Raw genomic sequence first — 26,665 nt, forward strand, 5'->3', positions numbered from 1 at the left:
GAAGATTATCATGTTATTGCTATAATCATTGCGCAATGTGAGAGAAATCCTCCGTTCCAATCCCCTCATGACACAAATACACTGCGACCGTCTGACTTTCCAAGACCTTTTCAATGCAGGGTGAGTGCTTATACTCCACTGTAGTGTAAGGTGTTAGAAATGGGAAATACTTGGCCATTCAGCTGCTCATCAAGCTGAAATATCCCCTCCTTGTGTAAACATCTTACTGGAAGGAACATGACTGGGCATGTCTGCTTGTTGTAAAATATCTGTCGCCACTGACATGTTTACTGCAGCCAGGTGCAGTTCAAATGAACATGTATAAAAGTTGTTTTTATAAGTGAAGAGTGAAGTGAGCGGGTCCTTTAAATAGCTCGTTAAAAAAGTTCTGGATGCTTGTGACGAGCTTAAGCTTACTGGTTTTATCTGTGAGATGAAAAAGGATTGAAAAGGAGGATCCTGGTGTATTTAACAGGCTTACAAAAGGTCACCATCAGGTGATTCAGTGACTTGTTTGCTCAGACTCAATTTTGTGACAAAGACATGCTTGCACAGGAGCATAAACACACACAGGGAAGTACATCCTATGTGCTCATAAATAAAGGATGCATGCTTGCATTGCACACATGTATGCACACATTAAAGAAATCTCAATCTCAGACAAACATCACAAACAGCCATTTGAATTGAATTTATAGGGCGAGCATCAAGAAATTTCAAAGGCAGAGCTTGAACCACCTGATGCTCATTAATTAATATCATGATAATAATAATGCTGAAGATTTATACAGCCCTACAGGTGCTCAGTTTATAAATGATTGAATTTTTGCTCATCGTTAACACCCTGAAGGGTTTCAAGAGATTTAATACAAAGGCAACAAGTGAAGCCTGTTTCTTTGCATGTATGTAGATGTACAGAATGTCCACAATTCATAAGATACAGAGAATAAAATGAGCATTCAGCTGCTGCAAATGTCATTATCTTCTGGTTATTTCTAGTTCTAAAAAACTGTCAAAATGTACTCTATGTAAAATGAGGATAATTTTAATCCCTGCTGACAAAAAGTTACACCCTTGTCCTGATTTCTGCAGTATTTCCAATTTAAATCTTAATAAAAAAGTCTGCAAACTTCATTTTCCAGTGGCCCGCTCTATACACAGTGTGGAGGAGCATAACAGTGGAGTTCATGTGAAGGGCTGTAAGTATCAGCTGCTAATCTGACTGTCACTTCCTACAAGTCTTTAATCATGTTTCACTGATCAATACATTTCGTCTCGCTTGTCACATTTCACTAAGGCAAGCTGTAAGTCATAATGACTGTGAATATCGAGCTTACTCTCTCTCCATTATAGAAAGCTGTCACTGTGAATCGTGTACATAAACGCATGCACCCACACATGCGGGTTTCTCAGATTTTAAACACTGCGGTGACACCTACCATCGTAGGTTCCACTCTCCAGTAGGAGTCCACTCTCCTCCAGGATCCTGAAGTCTCCAACACTGATGAAGTTGTAGTCAACTCCTGGCACCTCTGCCTCTCGAGGAAGCCGTGTGGTGCCTGGAAAAACAATAAAAAGAAAAGATTAATGCATAAATGTTTTGGGTAAGAGACTTAAGCGCTTTTAGTTAAAGTCCCTTTCAAAACATGTTTTTAAGTATGTACAAATAATCTGCCATGATTCATATTTTGTTTAGCATGGTTTGTAGTATTTTGAGAAGGGACGAGAAGCACATCTACTCCTTCTCCCCAACAAGTTCTCCAACCTAAACGCCAGAGGAGGTCGCGTGTTGGTATACCACCCATTATGACACTTATGTACATATCACAGCTGGCGTTTCACAACACTTATAAAATCACTGAGCTAGGTCTAGGGCAAAAAACGTCTTGGTAAGGCGTTATAAAAGACAATTTAAACAGTAAATAAATGTACGTAAATGGCAGAAGTGAAGTAGTTACAAGGGTCTCGTGACTACCGTAAGTCACGTAAAAAACGGAAGTTACAAAAAAAAGGGATTCACGTAACTTACATGAACAACGTAACATAAGTTAAAATTGTTTACTTTTGTTTTCACATGGGAAAAGAACCCGCTATCCTGGGTGATGTCTGCAGTTTGTTTGAACAGGCTGTTCTCCCTTATTTAGAAATTTTAGATCTGCCCATCAACGCTGGTCATGCTAGGTTGACCGGTGAAAAAGTAGTGCAAACCCACAATGTGTAGACTGCAGTGATGGTTTCGACATCTGTGCAACAGAATCAAGAACTAATAGACATCAAATAGTTAATTTAACTTAAAATCTTTATATTTGTTGGGTAGCTTGTAACTTGCAGTGTCTGACACAGCATTAGTGCTTGTGAAACATACAGAGAACATTGTGTTTTCACACTCATGCCTTAGGCTATATTAATCTGGAACCTCTCAGTTCATTTTCAAATTTCCAAGGTGTTTTCTCAACAGGTACAGGCCAAAATGTATCTGAGAAGACCTACAACCAATGAGAGCATGAAATGTGACCCCCAACCAATCACAGCAACAAACTGTGTGACATATCGTTGAGTGACACATGTATGTTGAGGCAGTGCTTGGTCTCTTTTGAAGTAGGATACTAAGTCACTAAAATGTGTTTCTGAAAACATCTGAGGTGAGAAATAGGCAACGTAGTAAAAGAATCTTGATTCATATTTGATCAGCGTTGCCTAGTTTGACAGTTTGATCTGAGTTTCATGAGTTGTGCTGGACGTCAGTCATTATATCAAACCGGCTAATTGGCCCAGCGGGGGTCAGAGCAGCTGGATATCCGTCTGAACGGGAGAGTGACCAGACTGATCTGCCAGAGCAAATACAAATTAGCTCAGCTGATTCGTCTGGTTTCTAGTATAGATCTGTCTACTCTGCACTGGAGATTTGAGGCTTTTTTGGCTTCTGATTGACTTTTGAAATTGTGATATATCTAATCTAACTTCACCGGTTGAATCTCAGATTTTAGATTTCAAGTGCACAGGCATCTCCTACTTCACTAGAAGAATTTGAAAGTACCTCTCTGATGGCAAACTTTGCACAGATTCTTTACAAAGTCAGCACAGTCAAGGTCAGACATTTAAGGGGCCATAAACATACAAAACATATTTTTTAGTTACATTGTGCAATGCTTTTTTAAAATAAGTTTTTAAAGTTTGGTTGTATATTGCTTTTGTTGAGTTAAAGCCTTGAAAGTGAACTGGAAAAATTTTCATTCAGCACCAGTTCTTTCTCAAAGCATATTCATCCAGCATAACACCAAGACGTGTGTACATAATGAGTTTGGTTGCAGCCTGTACATAAAAAGTTTTATTCCATTACACCTTTTTGAGAAAATCTTCAAAATCAACAGACATACTTTGCTCACAAATCACGATTCACAAGATACAGAGAATCCTGTTTGCAAGAATGTTTTTGTGATCCATCTCTGTACAAGACTGCAGCACATTTCTCTAAAGGGTGGATATCTCATTTTAGAACGAAAAAACCCAAAAAGACCTTGGTGCCATCCTGTGAAAGATGGATAATTGATGAGGGCCTGAGGCGGTATTCATTTAATCCTCTATGAGTAACTGCAGCTTCTGCTAACAAGTTATTATTGGGATGTGCTTGATGTATGTACTGGCTACAGCTGAAACGAAGAACGCGGCCGGGGTAAATGTGTGGATTTGAAATATGATGGAAGCAATGGATTGTGTAACCTCCTGGAGAGGTTTAGGTTCGCTCAGTCCCACAGAGGGCAGCATCAATGCAAATGACGCAAGGCCATTCTGAGTGCAGATTCTGCTCCCGTGGTGAAGCCACAGTCTATTTCAATACTGATGGGAGTTTTTTTTCCTTCCAGGATGAATATCCACAAGGCACACATGGACAGCAAATGATTACATTAGCATGAGGATTATGTAAACCATATTCCATGAATAAATAAATAGCACTGTGCTACTATTGCACTCACAGCTAATTAGGTGGCATGTCACCAAACTTGTAAAGTCCATAGAAATAACCTCAGCTGAACGGGAGGCAGGACAGCAGTTATTTACTGCATGGGAGGATGAACAAAGCACGCAGCATGAACCAATCATCAGTGCTACATTCCACGGCAATCTCTGTCACCTAAATTTACTGTCGCTCTTGGTTACTGAGCAGATTCATTCTTCTATTGGGCCGAGTGAATCCGTTTCCAGGGTCGCGGGGAGGACAGTGGTGTGAGCGTGAGAGACAAGAGGCCCCCGCAGGCCACCAGGCGATCGCGAAGGCTTACACAGACGGTCATTTACATTCTGAAAAACAGGCAATTTTAAAATTTCAAATCAACCTGACTTCAGTGTCAGAGGAAATCAGAGCACAGCGAGGATCCCTGCAGCGGCACGGAGAGGAGATGAGAGAAGATACCAACTCTACACAGAAAGGTTATCAAATGAAGGCAGGAGGGGAGGCACAGGCAGATGTATCAAGATCACAGTTTCTTTCACATCTTAATGTGACCTTCAGTGTACACAGCAACAAACAGTAGCCGCGTTTTGTGTTGATCAGTGGTGGAATGTAACTAAGTACATTTATACTTATTAGAGGTACTTGAGTTTTTCCATTTTATGGAACTTTATACTTCTACTTCACTACATTTTGAGGCAAACATTGTGCATTTTACATTCAGCTGACAGCTTTAGTTACTTTTCAGGTCGAGATTTAACATAAAAGCATGATCTATTTAAAGTGATTAGACATTAAAATGAGCTCTACCTTGGGGAAAATTAAAATGATGCTTAACAGTGCTGGAAGAAGTATTCAGATCCTTTACTTAAGTAAAAGTACTAATGTCACACAGTGAAAATTACTCCACTTCAAGTAAAAGTCCTGCATTCAAAACTACTACTTCAGTAAAAGTATCAGCATCAAAATGTACTTAAATATCAAAAGTCAAATATGCAGAATAGACCCACTCAGATTGTTTTATATATTTTAATATATTATTGGATTATTACTAGTGATGCATTTATGTCAGCAGTGTTTTAATTTTCTCAACATAGGTCTCATTTAAATTATGAATAATATGTTGCATAAAATGGAAATACTCAAGTAAAGTACAAGCACCTCAAAATTGTACTTAAGTACAGTACTTGAGTACATGTACTTTCCACCAATCCAATAATATATTTAGAATAACAATCTAAATGGGTCCATTCTGCATAACAAGTACTTTTACTTTTGATACTTAAAGTATATTTTGATGCTGACAATTTTATACTTTTACACTTAAGTTTGAATGCAGGATATTACTTGGAGTAATTTCACAGTGTGGTATTAGTTCTTTTACTTAAGTAAGGGATCAAAATACTTCTTCCACCACTGGTATTGAGGACATTTGCTAATCCATCTGATTGCATTGACACTTAAATATATTCATATATGCATATTCAGGGACAACTATGATTAGATCTCATTGAAATATGTTGTTGCATCTCCTAAGTATACACTGCAAAAAGGGGTGTCTAAAAACGTATCTTGCTGCATGGACAGATCATTTCAGTTGATAAGATTTCTTACATTAATATTGTTGAATCTAGAAATAAGCATGTTGATCACTTAAAATAAGAAATTAACTCTTAAAACAAGATAAATTATCTAACACTTCTAAATCTAAAGTTTTTTTTTTTATCTTGGTAAGAAACAAATAATTTGCAGCGCACTCTGCTCGGGCCAGTTCGTCGCTTGCAGCTTTAATGTATCTTATGTTAAGCATACAACATGCTTATTTCTAGATTTAACAATCTTAATTTAAGAAATCTTGTCAAGTGAAATGATCTGTCCATGTAGCAAGATAATTTCCCTTAGATTTAGTGTTTCTATTTTGTTTTTAGACACCCCTTTTTTGCAGTGTATTCATTGACACTTGTAGCGTCTGAACCAATTAACAGTGAAGCTGCTGCACAAATTGCCGCGGCCCAATGGCCTATTAAGTCACTTTATGTTGCAGTTGCCTTCTGTTTTTTTTCTGCTCTTATATTTCCTCGCTAATTGGACTGTGACAGCTTCTCTGCACCCGAGCAGAGGAGTAAAAACACAGTTTGAGAAAGAAAAACAAAATACCATCAGAGAAACTTCCTTCCACCGTGGGCCTTGATACCACACTTTGTGTTACCAAGAGCAGTTGACATTGCATCGTGTGTGAGAATGCCAGCCTCTGCTGCTTCTCATTACCAACTTGTTTGCTCGCCCGCACTGGCTTTGGTCGCTCAAAAATGTCCCCTGTAGCCCAATTACTTGAGCCACAGTTATGTACCTGCCAAGTATCTCCCTGGGCCATCATCCTGGATGTCACAGCGATATATACCATGAGCCCCCTATTGGGGATCAGTCGCTGACAATATAATGAGGGCTTGCTGAGCTTTGAGGGTACATCTGACTGAAAGCAGCAAATCTTTTATAGCAGAACTTTGAAACATCCTGGAGTGCTTTCTTCTTCAACAGAGGCATTAACACTTTGGATATCCCTTCAAATAAACTGTGAAATAAACTGGAGACCTGGTCCTTCAAACAAAATGTTCAGTGTCTGCTGAAAAAACTGCAGTCGATTCACTTAATTAAACCAGACAAGAGAGGGGTGTGGGTATCAAATATGACAAAGACTTTCTGGCAGAATACAAAATAATACAGCTAGGAATGGATTTGTATTGTGCAGTGCTGGGAAAGGAGAGCTTTTACAGTATTAGAGATATTTCAACATTTTGGGAAATACACTTAATCACTTTCTTGTTAGAGTTGGTTTAGAGGATCGATAGTACCGTCATGTCTTAACAGTGAATAAGAAGCTGCAGCATCTGGTGTGCTTAGCTTTGCATAAACAGGACAAAATGTACCTGCCAGCACCCCTGACGCTCACTAATGAACAAGTTAGACTATATTAGGGCTGGGCCATGTAGCCAACATCTTCTATCCTAATAGACACTCAGTGGCCAGTTTATTAGCTAACAAGGTGTACCTAATAAAGTGGCTCTGCAGCTGTAACCCGTCTGCTTCAAGGTTGGACTTGTTGTGCGTTCAGAGATCGTCTTCTGCAGACCTTGGTTGTAACGAGGTTATTTGAGTTACTGTTGAACCAGTCTGACCATTCTCTGACCCTGGCATCAACAAGGCCTTTTCCCCCAGAGAACTGCCACTCACTGGATATTTTCTCTGTTTCAGACCGTTCTCTGTAAACCCTAGAGTTGGTTGTGAGATCAGCAGTTTGTGAAACACTCAGACCAACAACCATGCCACTTTCGAAGTCACTTATATCACCTTTCTTCCTCATTCTGATGCTCAGTTTGAACTTCAGCAGCTCGTCTTCACCATGTCCACATGTCTAAATGCATTGAGCTGCTGCCCTATGATTGGCTGATTAGATATTTGCAATAAGCGTGTGAATGAACATGTGTACCTAATAAAGTGACCAGTGAGTGTATTATCATCTCGATAATGGTATATATAACAATAGTAAAGTTCCTGGTAATTCAATAAATAAATAGCAGCAATATATAAATATATAATATAAAATAGCAATATGGTAAAGCTTATTTTTGTACACTCGTCATTCTCATATTAGCAAAACAGCGCCTCTGTGTTTTCCCATGTGAAAAGATAAAACTGTAAAATGTTGTCCAAATTATGTAAATACTACCTTCAGACAGGAAATGACAGGAAAATATATACATGCCAGACCTTTTTTATACATGTTTCTGATTATATAGAGCTACTGTCATAGTGTCAAAGTGTAAATAGGACAACTCACAGGTTGAGGTTCACAGGAAAAGCATGACACATAAGCCAAAATATGCTCAAAACTCCAGTTTTGCAGATATTAAAAGGAGGTGTTATGCAGATTTGAGACAAAGTCAGTTCTTCTGTTTCCAGTCTTCATCCTAAAATTAAAGCTTTGAATTAACCAGACATTTAGTTTTGATCCCTTCATCTAACTTTTAGCAATAAATCTAATAAGAATACTTTTCAAAAAGTCAAACTATTACTTTAATTTCATGGCCATGGTCAAAGCCACATGTTTCCATGTGTCTGTGTGTGTCTGTCCGTCCATCCTAGACTGAAACAAATTGTCACTTTAGTCTTGCAAGGTCTCACTGCTGTGCACTGCTGAGACCTATTTTTTTAAACCGTCTGGACTGAGAGGGTGTCACGATGGGAACATCAGAGGTAGTCAGTCAGAAATGGCAGGCAGGTCATAAATTTAACATGGTGATTTTGTGCATAGTTTTATGTTGCTACTTCAAAAAAAAAAAGTTGGCTTTGGGCTTTGCTGTTAAAATGGCGAGAAAAGAAAGAGGAAGCGAGAGAGGAAAGCGGATCATTACAAAGTCTTGTCTATTGGTCTTTTTTTTTTTAAAAGTGTTCACTTTTAAGATACTAAGGCAAGCTGTGTCATATGGCTTACTGTGCTGTTGTTGTGTTGTAGATGAGGATAAGTATTAACATTAAATGATAAATGCAAAACTACTTATGCATCAATCTTCTACCATTATTTTTTTAAGCTCAAGTATAACAATAATGAACTGAGGAGCAGAGGGAGGAGGAGGAGGAGCGTGAGGAGAAGAGGAAATCCTTTCCTAAAATGGTTGCGACGAAGCAGGCGGAAAGGTCACAGCTGAATGTGTCCATGACATATACCAAATCGTCCCTGCATGTCTCTGCAAGTGTATCTACACCAGGGCACTGTGTGTGTGTGTGTGTGTGTGTGTGTGTGTATGTTCTTGTACTTCCCACATAGTGAGGACCAGAACACGTTTTTAACCAACAGAGTGAGGACATTTTTGCAAAGTGAGGACATTTCGGCTTCACTTCTTTAAAGGCTTTTTTAAGATTTCAGGCTTTGTTTTAGGGGATAAGGTTACATCATAATGCTAATTAACTGAAACTGTATTGTGTGGTTACAAAACAAACTAAAATTATAGTGAAAATGTCCTTCATTTTCGTCTTTGTCAACTTTTTTCATACATAATGAAGATGGATAAGACAAAGGAAAAAAAGGCACTTTACAATTTACTGTGACCTCTTTTAATCTCCCACCCAACAGATACCCCATTACAAAAAACTAAAACTAACACTAAAAATAATAAATACTAAACCAAAACTAAAGCTTTTCAAAAAATAAATACTAAACTAAAACTAGCAAACTCATTTAAACTAGCTGAAGTTGAAAACAAAAAAATCACAACAAAATTAAAACTAAAACTAATGAAAAATCCAAAACTATTATAACCTTGCAAGGGAATTCACTGTTCCAATGACGGCCCTTACAAAGATAGAAGTACAAGAATGTGTGTGTGTGTGTGTGTGTGTGTGTGTGTGTGTGTGTGTGTGTGTGTGTGTGTGAGCGAGGACAGTTTGTGTGAGATCAAACTCTTTCAGCCCAACTCTGATCTCAGCGGGGAGCCGAGAGACTGCATGTGACCCTGAGCGCTCTGTCCTCTTAGAAAAATCCTCCTGCTTTTGTCCTCTCCAGAGCTCTTGAGAGCCTCCTCCAGCGTTTCTCGTGAGTGTCCAAATGAGACGAAGCCCGTCCCGAGACCCAGTGAAGGAGACGGAGGGATTTACCACGCACAGACAGTAAAGAGCTTGCTCTCTTTGTCTCTCTGCTCCACACTTTTCTCCCCCATTCCTCCATTACAGACCACACTCACTGCCCGTCTTTCTTCTTTCATTTTAATTTGAGCATCCCTGTTTTAGGTTTTATAACTGGCCTAAAAGTAGAAACTAATACTTGGCCTGAGAGTGCTGTGGCTCAGCAGAACTGACCCAGTGGCTGGGTCAGACACACAAACAGGACAGCACAGATCAGCTGCAGTTGTCTGAGAGTACAGCAGTGTGGCTGCTAGTTAAGTGAAGTGGACCACTGGCACAGTGACACGAGCCGCCTCTGCTAATCCTCCCGCTGTCTGCCTGATTGTCACACACATTCTGGGTATAAATCCACCCTCTGATATGCTTATTTATCACCAATTTCTAATGTTCAACACATTCAAAAACAGTTTTGTGTTGTAATTTGTCATTTTACGGTGCACCACTACTCCCTCATCCTGCCGTACACACTCTCACCCGGAGTATTGATTTCCGACAATGACAAAATGATTTCTCAAGTTTCAGTGCCAAAAAGATGAGGAGTCAAGCGTGTACAGCACGGTTAGAGGGTGAAGCAGCGAGAGCAGAATGACTGCAGTAAGAGAAGGAGATGGAGAGTTTTGGGAGTTGAGAAAAAGCAACAGACAAGCTCATTACTCAAAGAGCACCTGCATTGCACTGAGGTCCACTGTGGTTAATGTCAGTTTGGCCGGTTGTCTGCAGAAGTACAATACAAAACAGAGCTGGAAATACATGAAGAGATTACACTGCAAGAAAGGGGCTCTAAAAACAAGATACAAATACTAAATCTGAGGGAAATTATCTTGCTGCATGGACAGATAATTTCACTTCACAAGATTTCTTAAATTAAGATTATTAAATCTAGAAATAAGCATGTTGTATGCTTAAAATAATGAATTAACTCTTAAAACAAGATAAATTAAAGCTGCAAGCAGTGATGAACTGGCCAGAGCAGAGTGCACTGCAAATTATTTGTTTCTTACCAATATAAAAAAAACTTTAGATTTAGAAGTGTTAGATATTTATCTTGTTTTAAGAGTTCATTTCTTATTTTAAGCGTTCAACATGCTTATTTCTAGATTTAATTTAAGAAATCTTGTCAGGTGAAATTATCTGTCCATGCAGCCAGATAATTTACCTCAAATTTAGAGTTTTTATCTTGTTTTTAGACACATCTTTTTTGCAGTGTAGTTTTTTATGGGCAATTTTCAAGCAAGGCGCTCACAAATTGAGCCGATGTTTGAATTCCAAACTTTGTGTTTAATAAATATCCTTAAAATTTTGTAGGAAATATGTGTAGACTGGGTAGGGGAATTGTTAAGTTTTAACAGGGGATTATGGACGCGTTTTTTTTTTGTTTACGACTGGCTGACCCATTAATGGAAAGAAGGAAGAGAAAAAGGAACAGCAGTTACAAATCCATCTTCTGCTTCAGCACAATGCTCTGAATGAAGTTAGGCTGCTGATATTTCACATGATCGGAACACAAACCTCAGTCAGATAAAGGATGAATGGTTCAGGTAGACTCGACTAACCAACAAAGTTTCCAGAAAAAAAACACAAATGATCTGGATCTCGATGTTTCTGAACTGCTGCAACCTTTTCCTTCTAATCACAACACTTTGTCAGGACCCTTTGGCATCAATTTTTGACACACTGGATCACATCTTAAAGCAGTTAACGTAGTGAATTAAAAACTAAAACTAGTCCGGAAACCAAAAAGAATATGTTATGTTCCGTAAACGATTGGGTTTTGTGTTAAAATAAGAAGATTTGTGATGTAACTTTAGTTCCACTTTCATTTTCACACGGGACACAAACAGCTGTCTCCTTAAGTCCAATGTCTTTTTGATCAAACCACTCACCCCCATCTCCTTCCTCTGCACTTTCAATTGAAATTTTATAAAATTTATTGCGAGGGAATATAGACTCAAATCAAACTATTTATTGAAGGCAAATTATGTGTCATAAATAGAATTGTGCATTTAGCATTGTGGTGCTGCAGAAATGTCCAACAATACGTATTCAACAGGCTTTAGAAAAATATTTTTTTTGGTACGATTCCCACAAAAATCTCACCATGGTCATTTTAATATGATTTTTAATGAAAATAAGAAAACAGATGCAGAAATTATCATTCCCTCCAGTGTTGTGAATCATATCACAATTGCAACATCATTAAAAAATCAAAGCGATGAGATATTTTTTTGCAAATCGTGCAGCCCTGGTAATATCTGTTATTGGCTCGCATGGTTTTACATTGGATTTAGTTGAAAGCTGGATGCTAAAGGGTGCCAAATACATTTTATATCAACATATCTGTGGTTTGCACAAAACCAGCATTTTGTTCTGGCTCCTGGGCTTTAGACTAACATATTCAACCAAACAACCCCTCCGCCCTGCACTTACTCTGCTGCAGGGGATGGAGAGGAGGGCGGCGGGTTAACAAGGTGGATGCATTTTGGTAATTTTGCTAACAAGGTGGATGGCATTCCCCTCTGAAATCGCCTGACTGCATGTTAATGTAATTAATGGTAGGGCTCAATCTGAGACACAGCGGCTCTGAATCAGTCTACATCTACATACGGACCTTTTTCATGCACAAGATGTGAATACTGAACATTGTTGCTTAGATTTTTTATACAGTACTTAACAAATGTCTTAGACCACTGGTTTGTGTCACAGCAGTCATAGATCATGCGTGCGGATGGCACTAAGCACGGGAGGGATCATCGCGTAAAACAGAGGATTAATGCCCATTAGTTAGACTTATTTACATTGTAGCACACAGAGAGAGTCTGGCATTTGTGTGCCACAGCTAATGGTGCGTTCAAGGTCTACACAAATGTCGTTTCATCGTTGTTCTGAGCTCCAAGTTCCGACTTTCAAGTTCTGACTTTCAGTGTAAATTAAACACACTATTAGACGTTACCGTAGGAATGTGTTAGACCCACCTTCAAAATAAAAGTACACACATATAGCTTTCAAAAATAAGAGCACATGGATGTGTTAGCAGAGTCCATCACAGAATTTACAAGAAAACTGTCAAAATATGATAACATTTTTAAATAAATAAAACAGAACCCTTATTCTCCTTTACAATAATTCATTAAAAAATGCAATATGAGATGGAATAGTGGCATTAGAATGTGCGAGAGGCACCACATTTATTGTGATTCCTTATCTCTGATGTTATAATTTCCCCCTAGCCTATATATGACAACAGCATGACAGCATTTCTAAAATTCAGTTATGGCTTTTGTATTTGTTTGTTTACTTTTTCAGTGGCACCAGCTGGCCTTCCCTATGTCAAATTTCTGGGGATGCAACTGATGAAGAAATCTGCAAAGGGAAAGAAAAAAACCCAGCAAACCAAGTTTAAAAAAATATATAATAAAACAGGCAGGCAAGGGTAATTGAAACAGAGAAAGAGTGAAAGTGAAACAGAGAGGGTGAAGGATGGGAGACTGAGAGCGAGCAAGTGAATGATGGAGGTGCCGTCACTGTGCGAGTCCTGGTCTCTTGCTCATTAAGACAGTAATTCAAGCCGGGGATTAGAGAGTCAGACTCATGCAGCGAGCCCACTGGCTGCTGATGATGAATGGTTGTTACAGGCTGTAAAACCTCAACGACTGCCACTATTGTACATGAAAAAAGAGAAGGCATGTTTGCAGTGGTGGTTAATATTGTGGTGTGTGTGTGTGTTCAATGCAGGTGACAGAAGGGCATGTGTGTGTGTGTGTGTGTGTGTGTGTGTGTGTGTGTGTGTGTGTGTGTGTGTGTGGAGACAGGCGAAGAGAAAACACTGATGACTTTTGTAAATCTCTGTAATCATCTTTTCTCCAACCATTGTACTGACCCGGTGGAGCGGATCTTTGAAGAGAGAAATTCAATTACAATTCAAGTTGAACTCAGGAAACAGCAAAGCTCAGAACGTGACAGCTACACTATAGCTCAAAAGTTGGTTAGTCACATAGACTAGAGGTGTGAACATAGACGGTATATAAATAATGGACGTAGTCACCGTGACGTCACCCATTGGTTTGTGGCCTGTTTGAAGCATCGAGTTCATCATTACACTCGTCACCATCTTGTTTCCAATATGGGGAGCAGACCATATCTGGACTGTGGAGGAGCAAGAGGGATCTGATCACTGACTACAGCCTCTCTACACCTCAACCTGACTGAGAGAAGCTGCTGCTAATTCATGTTAGCATTTACTGGAGCATTAACTGGGATGTTAGTTTTGGCTAGCAAAAAACAAAAACAAAATGTACGTTACTTACCTCAGAAAAATGAACAGTGACTCCTTGGAGTGTCTGTTAGTCCAACCAAATGCTGAACAAGACATTTTTGCTGAACAAAACGTCCAAATAAACTGTCATTAAGTGAAAATACAGTGAAAGGGTCAAAGTTATGAGACCAAACCGCTAAACGTCTTTTTTATATCTATATAACGTGATATATAACTATATTGACACGTTGCCGTGGATACGCATTGTTCTGCTTCTCTCCTGATGACGGCTCACCTTGTTAGTGACCTGTCAATCAAAGGTAGCCACGCCCCAAATCATACAATTCTTTATCTTCTATTTTCTTCTAAATGGGGCCATTATTAGAACTATTACATCAAATTGTCTTGAAGAAGATTTTTTACTAGCGATTGAGACCATAGTTTTGGCCTCATTTTGCACTGAAATAAATGGACAGAATTTTTTTGAAGCCAAACTTAGCGCCCCCTGCTGGAATTTTTGGTAGAATGCAGCTTAAGGCACTTGACACCTAAGAGTCAAACCCACAGACTGGCCAAGAAGTATTTCAGTAAAGTATACCAGTATCTACAGTATATTTCTAAAAGTTAGAGAGAAAAAAACAAAAAAGGCGAAAATACTGCCAGCCTGCCTACTGTCAGAACGCTAAATATCGATAGTTGGTGGCCATGAATCGATATAATATTGCCACACAAACTATCGCGATACTATGCTATCTCAATTTTTTCCCCCACCTCTACTTAGAAATGTCCCTATTTTTGAAAGAATTATTTTTTTAGAATTAAAATAACAGACAAACAGTCTAGACCAGGCATGGGCAACTTAAATGCTGGAGGGGGCCACAATTTTTCATCGACACTACCACAGGGCCACATATACCCTGGACCCTGCACTTAACCAGATATAATGAAACTGCAATTTTAAATATGTGTATAGTGCAGTTACTTAACATACATGCATTTGAGCATGAAATATAACAGTATAAATAGGAATATAAAAGGTTTGAAGCAAATAAAAAATAACCACTTACTGTGATTTCTTTTTCAGTGCAAGAACAGCAGACCAACATTAATTGCAAGAAGTAATTTTGTGCATTTTTACACTGCACTTTTAAGATTTCATGCTCAAATGCATGTAGTTGTACTGAGGGCCACTTCATGTGAGGGTGCGGACCTTATGCGGCCCCCGGGCCTCCAGTTGCCCATCCCTGGTCTAGACATTGTTAATGTGGTAAATGACAATTAAAGCTGGAAACGGCTGATTTTCTTATGAAATATCTATTACATATTGTCAGCAACCATCACTCCTGTGTTCCAATGGCACTTTTTTTTTGTTAATCCACATTTATATTGTTGAAAGGCTGATTGATCATTAAAACACCCGAGCATTATGTTAGCACAGCTGACAACTGTTTTGTGCTTATTTGAGACGCAACAAAATTATCCTTCCTCAGAATAATACATACACATTTCTCCACACACATACATTTCTCTCTCCCAGGGCTGCAAGAACAAAATGACATCATTCTGTTCTTGCAGCCCTGGGAGAGAGAACAAATTTCTCTGTTCTATACACATCATCTGGGCAGAACTTTCTGTTGTGTCCAAAAATTACTGTGTGATTGTTCAGAAATTTGAATTCGAATGAGGCGTGTGCTGCAGTGGGAGGGCCCTGTGAGAACTTGTGCAGTGGAGTTTCTTGTGAAGCATAAAATGTCCTGGCCAGAAATAACTTTTTTTCTTGTTCTTGCCACCTCGAAAACAAGAACAAATTTCTTTGTTCTTGCAGAGTATGTAAAGGGCTTTAGGCTCGTTGGTAATCTAGAAGTAAAGTTGGTTATTTGTACAGGTTAAACTGATTATTTCTACCCTTGTCAATGTCTTTACTATATTTCCGATTCATTTTGTAACTCATTCCATGAATAAAACAGTATGTTTCAATGGAAAACAACAGACATTTTCTGCTTGACCCCAAACTTTTGAGCATTAGTGTATATAAAATAAAGAGAGTGAGTGAAGAAGGACAGTAAATGTGGTGTTGGAGGGGCTCTAAGAAATATATTCCTCCTCTTCTTCCCCAAGACGGAAAAACCAAAGAAATTAAATATACATGAAAGGTAAGCAGCTTACTTCCTAAAAAATTTCACACTTGTGCATCCGAGTCCTCTCTGAACAAGACAGAGAGCAACTTGCAGCCCCTGGGGAGCAGAGAGCAGAGATGCTGCTTGTTTGTGACAGTGCTGTGCCTAAGAGTCTGTCATCGCCTCAGGAGCAGGCGCTCTGCATGTGACTAAAACCTTGACTACACTCAATTATGGCGCTCCTCTGAGCAGAGTCAGTCTTCAACAGGACATGGGAAATATTTAGGCCAATATATCTGTGTGAGCATCATCACAGTTTCAGGATCAGAGATACCGCATCATATCACGTCTCCTGTTGATGCAATTTCACTTCCACACTTCATCTGGTGCTTAACAAATATCTCCCTAAACATCAGAGAGGAGACGGCTTAAAGCCCCTTATAATAAATTAAATATGATTTACCTAGCCTTTCTAAGCGGATAATCATCTTTGTGTACAAATGGAGAGTAAATTACAGTAGCAGCAAACAGATGCTGTTTACTCGAAAAGAAAATTCCTTGAAAATTTAATTTGGAGGCATTTGTGTTGTGGCAAATAACCTGCATTTCTGCAACCCACACAAACCCTAATCAGGATATTCATTTGCACCCGTACTGTACCAACAGCCGTGTCACTCTAATTTTGGTAATTTTCATGCTTTCATTTAAAAGATTACAATATTCAAGCTCATAAGACCCAACCCCGAGAAAATACAGGAGCATCAGGCTCAGATTTTAAACGTGCTTGGGACTGAATGGAAGGTTTTCATCACCATGGTAAAAGCAAAGTGTACACCACTGAAGTATTTACTACAATACAGAGCCCTTTTAGGGTCAAGGTGATATTTTTTGAGGAATATTTGTGCATTTCCTCACTATAAGTTTTGCTTTTCTGTCACAATACTTTTCCTCTTGCATCCTTTCTGTGCCATATATGTATTTCAGCTCAGCTGCTCTCCGCACAAGGGTATATTAATAAGATGTAATAAGTGGCATTTTGTATCAAATTAGACAAAACTATTAGACTATTTAGACAGTAAACAAACAACAAATTAGACACCATAAGTTATGCTGTATTAGAAATGGCATATAATGCTCTATTAAACCCAAAATATACTATATATCCTTCACTAGACTTGTGCTGAAAATCATAGTCTAATTAGAATTCAAAATAACGATTCCATCCAACTTAATTATGTTTTATTAGACACCACATTTAATGCCACCAACATTATCCTCATTATGGATCAAAAATATGCTATGAACAGATGTCTCTCACAGGGCTGCTATAATGCGTTCAAAGTTATCATTATTGACATCTAGAGACAAAGCAGAAATGAAAATAAACGTTTTAAGGGACTCAAGAACCTGTTTTCTGCTCTTTTTACTGGCATGAGTCCATCAACAACTATTGATGAAGTGATACTACAGAGAATATTAGTTCTGGGACTAATGCAATGACGGCAACAACCCTTTCTGTCACATATTCAATGGAGACTCTCCTCTCCAAACACGACCCCCAGTGTAGTTTGTACAGCAGGTTATTACGACTTGTTTCAATTCCATGACGAGAGTATTAAACTTTTTACATCTTAAACATAAAACAAACATCTGGCCCAGAAGGGAAGAAGAATAATGCAAGGTAACACAAAACATTTGTGAGGTGAAGAAGTCCTCCAAAAAACTCTCATCCTGCCCCTTAAAGGGCTCTAAACTCCAAATACATTTCATGCAGCAATTAGCAGATCAACAGCTGTGAAATAAGATGCATATGTTTATGTTCTGCAATCAATGGGCATTCCCATTAGGTATGAGTAACTGTTACTCTGAAAACGTAAATAGCTGCTGTTCTTTGTAGTTGTTCTTGGCAGTCCACACCGCCTTTTTATTTACCACTCCATTACTGATTTCAGCAAAGAATAATAGTTGGTGATGGCCCCGCTGAGCAGGATGTCAGCGAGGGAGAGTGGAGCAGCAGAGGGAAAACACAGGGTTATTTACGGAGAGAATATGGCTTTGATCACTGTGATGATACGGTGCAGAAGTAAATAAGTTACATAGGGGTTAGAGAGATGTCCTTGGTTGGGTTGCTATGGTGACATTGAAGTGTGTGTGTGTGTGTGTGTGTGTGTGTGTGTGTGTGTGTGTGTTTTGTGTGACAGAGAGCTGTGAGAGGATGAAACGTGTGAGTGTGGTGAGCATATGAGTGTATATGGTCCTGTGCAGCGTGAGAGAAAGAGAACACATTAACGCTGCTTCTAGTGGGTTTTATCCAACTCATTGGATTGGAAGAAACACTGGATTTCATCTTTGTTCCCATAATAAGGTGCTTCAGATAAAAACAAATATGTGCTAAAAGTACATCATTCCTGGTTTGCTTTGCTCTTGGAGCATCTTTTGAGCGGACTGAATGAGAGTTGCAAGAAGATCTCCGACCTTAACGACATAATAGACTATTATCAATACCACCCATAACAACATATGTGAGTGTTTGTCAAAACGACCCATTCGAGCGTTACGTGGCTCAAGGTACATAGCGGAGCATTCTCAAAATAGCACACACGTCATCATACATACACTGTAAAAAAATTATAAACAATAGCTACTCAATAAAATTGAGGCAACAGATTGCACGCAATTTTATCAATTAAACCCAACTACGTTACAAGTTGAGTTAATAACAACTTAACAGGAAGTGCCTGTCAATTAAAGATGGACTAATTCTATTGTGTTGGATTCTTTCAAAATTCTCTTGATTTAGAATTAAATACATATAAAGATTATATTTAATGTGATCAAAATAAGCAGATTCTATCTCAAACATTTTTATATTAAAGTTACTTAAACAACTGCCTCAAAATCAAGGACGCATTTATATTTAATACATTTTGATCAAATATATTAAGTAAAATGAAATGACTATAGAATAATGTATTATGGTTCGTGGTTGTAAAAAAGGCTGCAGTTTCTGTGAAATTTGGCTAAAAAACAACTGACATACACTAACGCTTAAAAGTTTGGGGTCACATAGAAATTATTATCTCATTTTTGAAAGAAAAGCACATTTTTAAAACAATTAAAATAACATTAATGCAGTCTAGACATTGTTAATGTGGTAAGTGACTATTAAAGCTGGAAACGGCTGATTTTCTTATGAAATATCTATTATATAATGTCAGCAACCATCACTCCTGTGTTCCAGTGGGACATTGTGTTAATCCACGTTTATAGTCATTGATCATTAAAACACCTGAGCATTATGTTAGCACAGCTGAAAACTGTTCTGTGCTGATTTGAGAAGCAATAAAATTATCCTTCCTCGGGCTGGTTGAGTATCTAGAGGTAAAGTTAGAGATTTGTACAGGTAAATTTGTAAACAATATTATTTCTGCCCTTGTCAATGTATAATCGATTAATTTTGTTACTCATTTCATGAATAAACCAGTTTGTTTTCATGGAAAACAACAGACATTTCCTGGGTGACCCCAAACTTTGGAGTGCTAGTGTAGGTTTAGGGCAAAAAACTTTCTGGTTAGAAGTTAAAAAAGACAGTTTAAACAGATAATACATTTAGGAAAATGCCAGAAGTGAAGTAGTTACGAGGGTGATTCAGCCACGGAAGTTACGTAGAAAAGTCACATAAAAAAATGTAATTCACAAACCTTGAGCCAAGGAAGTAACATAAAAAGGTTAAGAAAATATTTTTTTAAAAAAGTTTCGTAAATATAACAAACACAAGTTACGTAAGGACCACAAGTTACGTAAAAATAAATAAAAAAGTTACATGACAAAACACAGGTTACGTAAGAAACACAATTTATGTAAAAAAATAAAAAAAAAGTTACATAAAGTTACATGACAAAACACAAGTTACGTAAGAAACAGAAGTTACGTTAAAAAAAAAAAAGTATTCCCAAACTGTGAGCATCAGAAGCTACATAAAACGTAAGTAACCTAACAAGTCGTTTACTTTAGTTTTCACATGGGACATGAACACCGTTCTCCTGGGAGAAAGTCAGACGACAGTCTATTTTGCTGCCTGTACAAACGCATTATTGTCATGTCGTTGTCGTTTTTGAGGGGAAAGCAGTCGGGGACTTATGTTTGTCGTACTCACAGGGGATGGTGCGTAGGTAGAGGTTGTCTCGTATGATCTGCTGGAGCTTGTGGTCCAGTGAGCCCTTCTGAAACTGCAGACTGAGGTAGTGGCGCAGGTCTGTGTTCAATACTTTTCCTGCAAGAAACAAAGGCAGAGGAAGGGTCAATAAAAACATGGCGCTGCTCTTTCTCTCTGGAGGGTTTACGTCTCAAAGGAAATCCATCCAAGTGACATGTACCCTCACAAAGTGATCAATACCACAGAACTCAATCAAACTGTTTTTCTTCCAGACAAAACGGTTACCCTTTTATAGCACAGGTGTTCAACTTTCAAGTGCTTGATATCATAAAACATATTCCTTTCTGAGGGATTTAACTGAATTTTGACCTAGTTCCACAATAAATACTTGAAGTTAAATTCAATTCAGTACAATTTTATTTATTCCGTGAGGGCATATTAAAGGCATTGCAGGCTAAATCAATATGCAGACAAAGATAAACCTTCAACTCACATGTTTCTCCAACCTTTAAGCTCCATTATGCAGAATACAGTTGAGGAGTTTGCAGTGCTCTTTAAAATATAGAACTAAAACCATTTTGACTGGTTTTTCACTTGAATGCACAGGAAAAAATACATGGTTTAGGATTTTTTTTGAAGGATACTCTCAGGACTGCACCAGCAAAATAAAGAAAAATAAATGTTTTTTTCAAATGAATCTTCAATAGTTCATACAGCTCAGTAGGGTTGGGGTTATAATAATGTGGTTCTGTCTGTATTATAATAATGTGTAAAGGTCCACTGTGAAAATGTGAGTAGTGTTTTCAACAGCAGGATTTTCTTCATTTATTAATTTGTTCAGCTTTAGTGTTCAGCTCCTGCATGCCTTCAGGCATCTGCTAATGGGAATACCCCAGTGTAGTTAAATCAAACTATTGTCTTCATCTGAATACCTTGTATTTGTGTGCATGCATGAATGAACAATAGAGGTGTATAGGAATGGCATTATTTGTATCTGTATATAGCCTGGGTATAATCTGTGTATGTAGTTTTTGGACAATATTAGGACAAAAAAATCACATTGAATTGAAGGAAATTGCATTTGAAATGAGTATTAGGTAAGAAGATATAACATTTGCATGACTCAATTGATAAATTTTAATGTATATTTTGGTACTTTTCATCATTTTAAGGAACACAATGGCTGACAAACATATGTGTCAGTGATAGCTTTTATTCCCCCAAATATTATCAAGCTTCTCCTGATTGAAAAATTGTCACATTATTTATGCTTTCTGATAAATGTGTTCAAATTCAGGTATATCCCTAGTAAACCTAGTGTATAGCAATATGTGTGTGTGTGTGTGTGTGTGTGTGATTTCAGTTGAAATGTTTCTCTTGCACTCATGCTCTTAATTAAATACATTTAACAAATGTCAAGTATTTCAATCACACAGACATTAAGAAAAGACTTTGCTGTGTGGTTATTTCTGATATTTCAGACTTTTTTTTTTATTCAATCACCATAAAAGTGCTATAATATGATGTCTATCCCTATTGAGATATGAAATAATTATATTCAGGACAGAAGCTTTTGTTCATATCTCCCAGCTTAGGTCGGTGTTAGTAGGTCAGTCATTCAGTGTTAAAAGCATCACATTGTTGCCATAGGTGCATTTTTTAAGCTTGTGTTCCTGATTGGATGAGACTGAATTAACAAAACTCTCTCAAAGCCCTTCGGATAAACTCAAAACTTACAGTAATCACAATATATTTTTTGGCAATCAAGTTTAAACTCAAAGTTGCATTGTTGTCTTGATCATGATGCACACAGCCTGCTCCTCTATGTACAGTACAATATGTACATATGACCACCTGTTCTGTCAACCGAGAGCTTAAATCCTTGTTGATTCACCTTTTAATTCCAGTTTGATCACTGAGGGGAGATTGTAGCTGAGGGGGAGGATGAAGGTTAAAGAGATTTTTAAACTCTTCAGTGAAATCCACTTCAATCATTAAGGCTAAATGCAGATTTAGGGTATGTGAGGGGTTACACAGGGCTATCTGGCCTGGAAACACTACTAAAACATGCCGTGGAAGACGAGGCACAATGCTTTACTGGAATGCTTTTCTGATTATTTTGCATACTGAGTGAAGTCGGCTTGTTAAAAATACCAAGAACAAACCGGACCGATTCATTGTCATCACTGCACGCATGCATCTGAGGCAACAAATCTGGAATCCAAACTGCTAAGTGACGGATGATGGATGCCATACGCCCGGGCGTCTTTACAGTTTCAACAATCTCTCACACGCCACAAAAAACTTTTCACCAAAGATGCGCAATGCCACAACCTCAAAAGTGAGGCGCCAGAGATTTTCATAAGAAAAATCTGAAAAGATTTCGCCTTTGCTCTCAACTCCCAGAAGCCTTTGTAAAAACAAAGCAAGTTCATGCAAAGTTTGAGGCAGAGGGAAGACTTCAGAGTCGTCATACACAGGCAGGGAAAAAAGTTTTTCTCTGAAAGAACATGATGAGGAGTTTGGAAAACAGGAAGAGATCTTCGGTGTCTGCCTGCCCTCAGCTTCAGCGTGAGCCTCATCTCTTGACAGACGGGGGAGAGTCGGCTTTGAAACAGTCTGACTACTGAGAAGTAATCACTTTTTTCCCATTTCTCTCCCCTATTCTCTCTCCGTCTCTCTCTCTCCCTCTCTGTTGCACACACAGACCAAACTGCTCAGCATGACTCCTCTCTGCATTGCTATGAATACCAATCAGCAGGACTAAAGATGGGATCTTGCTACTGTAGCCGTACTGTATGAGCTAATAGAGAGGGGAGATGTACTTGAGTACGAAGGGGTGGTAGAATAATGATGAGCTCTGGGAATATTTCGGCAAGCGTTCCCAATCTTAAAACTCCTCTTTTTCCTGCTCCATTCGTGTCAGAAACCAACAGGGGCCATTACTGTGACACCACAGAGCTGCTATTACTTTTGTGTTCCAAACTTACTCTCACTCAAAGTTTTGGAGGCCGTTGTTGACTCACATCAAAATGCCCATCATGTCCACAGGCCTCGCTGCCATCTGACGCTGTTTTAGGAGCAGTCATCCCGGCGGGCCTGCCTTTTTCTGAATAAAGGTTGCACGTTCTCCGCCTGCCTCTCCAAAGAGGGCTGCATCACAGCTGGTCTAGCAGACAAACAGACTGAGACTGGGGGAAACCAAGGCCCAATCTGGCAACTCCATCTCAAAACTGTCCCAGAATATCCTTTTTGTTCAAATTCAGCTCACACACAGGGGAGCTAATAGGGAAACATGGCCGTTTCAACAAACTACATGTGCTCCATATGCTTTCTGAAAGCTAATTACACAGCAGTCAGCGGAGGATTCTCCAAAGTTAGCACCAAAAACAAAAAGAAACCTTGTCTTGAAGCCATGAAATGCCTTCTTAATGGCAGTTAAACACAAAACACATTTAATGTCATGGTAGTGTTCTCTATTAAAGTCCCTGTGATATGCATATTACAGGGGATTTATGTATTATAAGGCCTTTATCAGCTTTAGTGAGTGTTAATAAGACTAATAAAGAGTTAGTAATAGCATCATAAACATATTTATTGTTAGATAAGCACTTAGGTGAATAGACGCACAGTGCATAGACGCTAAAGAGCATTATTAAACGCCAAATTAGTTTATTTCAAGTAATTTATTGATATTTTACTTACTTATTATAACCTTTTTTCAAAAGAGTTGGGCTGATGTTTATAATAGATAAAATAGTGTTATATCTTCTTTGGAATAATCTCAGTTTAATGTCATTGTTTCATCTTTCCAAAGCTTCTTTTTATTGCTTCATTAAGATTAATGCACACTTACTGATGCACAGTTAACAATGCTTTTTGCAGCTACAGGATCTAAAGCGAGAGCAATGCTTTATTAAGGTAAATAAATCCTTTATTATGCACTTATCAAGAGTTGGCCAGCTGAAATGAGCATGATATGTTGTCAGGGTTGATAAATTGTGAATTACAAATTACATATTAATACAACAATAATGTAGTGTTCTCTATAAAGTCCCTGTAATATGCATATTACAGGGGATTTATATATTATAAGGCCTTTATTAGCATTGGTGTGTGTTAATAAGACTAATAGGGTTAGTTATATCATCATAAACATATTTATTGTTAGATGATGAGACATTTATAAGCACTTGTTCATAAGCACTAAAAACTTGTTCACAGTTTATAGACGCTGAAGAGCATTAATAAATGCCTAATGAGTTTATTTAAAGTTATATATTGAGTTTAACTTACTTATTACATACAATTATTACATATAACATGTACATAAATCCTTTATTATGCACTTATCAACAGTTAAACAGCTGAAAGGAGCGAGACATGTTGCCAGTGTTGATAAATTGAGAATTACAAATTACATATTAATACAACAATAATGTTTTAGCAATGAAGCACAAAAACACACTTTATGACAGCTCTGTGGAGTTAATTTCCTCCAAAACAAACAAACAAAACATATTTTAAAAATGCTCTATAATTCACTAACAGACACAGTGTGGTTTGCAAGTACAAAACACATAAACGCTTATTACAAGGAGCTGAATATAAAGTGTTACCAACAACAACAACCTGCTGATTATTCCTTGTTTACCCAAATACAAACACTTTATCTGTGATGTTCAGAATGTATCGAGGCATAGTATCTGCTGTCAATAAAGCAACTATTATAATCAATAGAAACAACAGCAAGAAAGATAAGCGCAGTGAAGATAACATTTGTAAAAACACGAGTGAAAGCTGCCTTTTTCTTCAATTTTCTCAAATTTCTGCTTGGATGCAGATACTTGAGCCTCAGATATGAGAAATTAACACCTGCCTAGAAATGAACACCTGCCATTCTAGCTGATAACTTTTTGAAACAGTATCCTTTGAATAGCTCGGCTAATTTTTGTTATGTCTTTTCCATTTCGGTTCTTCGTCTTTGAATTCCCTCCCTGAGGTGCTTTTCAAATTATACTTTTTCTTTTTTCGCTGTTTTTTCTTTGTCTTCTTTGAGAGCTCGGGCTGGGTCAGGGAATTATTGATGTTGTGGGCCTGCAAAGCCCATTGAGACTCATGTATTATTGGGCTTTGCAAATAAATTTGACTTTTACTGGTTTTTGATCTTCTCTTGTTCTTGAAATCTCCCTGAGCACGAGCCAATCACATCAAATATTACTCTACACATTGAACCCCTAATTGTAGGCTAAAAACGTTGCATTTGTGATGATGAAACTCTCCCTTTGATGATGAAAGGCTGGTAACATCTTCTTACAGTAGTCGAGGGCGCTCTGTAACTCACACACATGACGCCTCAACCGTCAGTAGCCAGCAGCTCTCTGCAGCACAGGTCTGTGGCTGTCCGTTACAGCTACCAGGTGACTGTGAGACAGCAGAGCATGCACAGAGCATGCATCTCACTTCACCGGATAAATAGAAGAAAATAAGCACACGCACACATTCCGACACACACATTGGTCCGATCTGTTCGTCGGCGTACGAGTACAGTGCTACAGTGCAGCCTTTGTGGCGCTCTGGGTCCTGTCAGAGACTGTTAGTGAGGCTGTCACATCAGAGCTCCTCATTCGTCCTTCGCACAGATAACACAGCTATTGTAGCGGGCCTCATTTCTCTGTGGCGGGGACTCAATGGGCTCTATTGTGTCCCATTGGCCATTCACTCACTCGTAGGTTACTTCTCTTCAGTAAGCCAGGAAGATGAATATGCAGTACAGTAACTGTCTATTTATTATAGGAATCATAAAGGGGAAATCTGATCTAATTCTGCCACAGACCTTTCCTTTATATAATGCTAGTTTTCTATTGTTTGTGTTTTGTGTGCTGTGAACCTTAGATTCGATTTGTTAGTGCAATTTTGTGGTGGTGAGGTTGGGGCGTAGGTAAGTTGGGTACCCTACATTGCACCACTTAGAGCAGGGATGGGTAACTTAAATGCTGGAGGGGGCCACAATTTTTCATGGACACTAGCAAAGGGCCACATATAGGACCATGCACTTAACCAGATATGATGAAACTGCAATTTTAATATGCATGTTAATAATACAGTGCAGTAACTTAACATATTTCATGCTCAAATGCATGTATAACAGTATAAATAGGAATACAAAAGGCTTGGAGCAAATAAAAAATAACCACTCACTGTGATTTCTTTTGTTTTCAGTGCAAGAACAGCAGACCAACATTAATTGCAAGAAGTAATTTTGTGCATTTTTACACTGCACTTTTAAGATTTCATGCTCAAATGCATGTAGTTGTATGGAGGGCCACTTGCGTATGCGGCCCCCAGGCCTCCAGTTGCCCATCCCTGACTTAGAGCATTTCTGTTAGAAACACTAGGGTTATTGGTTGGTGCCACACATGTATTTATTTCTAAACACTATTTGTAGATAAGTTAGTTAGGTCTTTTTTCAGGAGATTGTTTTGGTTGCACATTTATGGCACAAAACCAGC

The 26,665-nt window shown here is 38.3% G+C and overlaps 1 protein-coding gene across 1 annotated transcript in view; it reads right to left on the reverse strand.

The window, feature by feature from the left end:
* The window catches only part of LOC131968442 (membrane-associated guanylate kinase, WW and PDZ domain-containing protein 3), a 186,171-nt gene that overhangs the window by 45,343 nt on the left and 114,163 nt on the right, over positions 1 to 26,665 (reverse strand). Inside the window, exons 2-3 of the mRNA XM_059329324.1 lie at positions 20,154 to 20,270; positions 1,440 to 1,559 (exon numbers count right to left, since the gene is read on the reverse strand). Coding sequence (XP_059185307.1) covers positions 1,440 to 1,559; positions 20,154 to 20,270 — 237 coding nt within the window. The remainder of the gene's footprint in view (positions 1 to 1,439; positions 1,560 to 20,153; positions 20,271 to 26,665) is intronic.

This window comes from Centropristis striata, chromosome 3 (assembly GCF_030273125.1).
Source record: "Centropristis striata isolate RG_2023a ecotype Rhode Island chromosome 3, C.striata_1.0, whole genome shotgun sequence".
Taxonomy (NCBI): Eukaryota; Metazoa; Chordata; class Actinopteri; order Perciformes; family Serranidae; genus Centropristis; species Centropristis striata.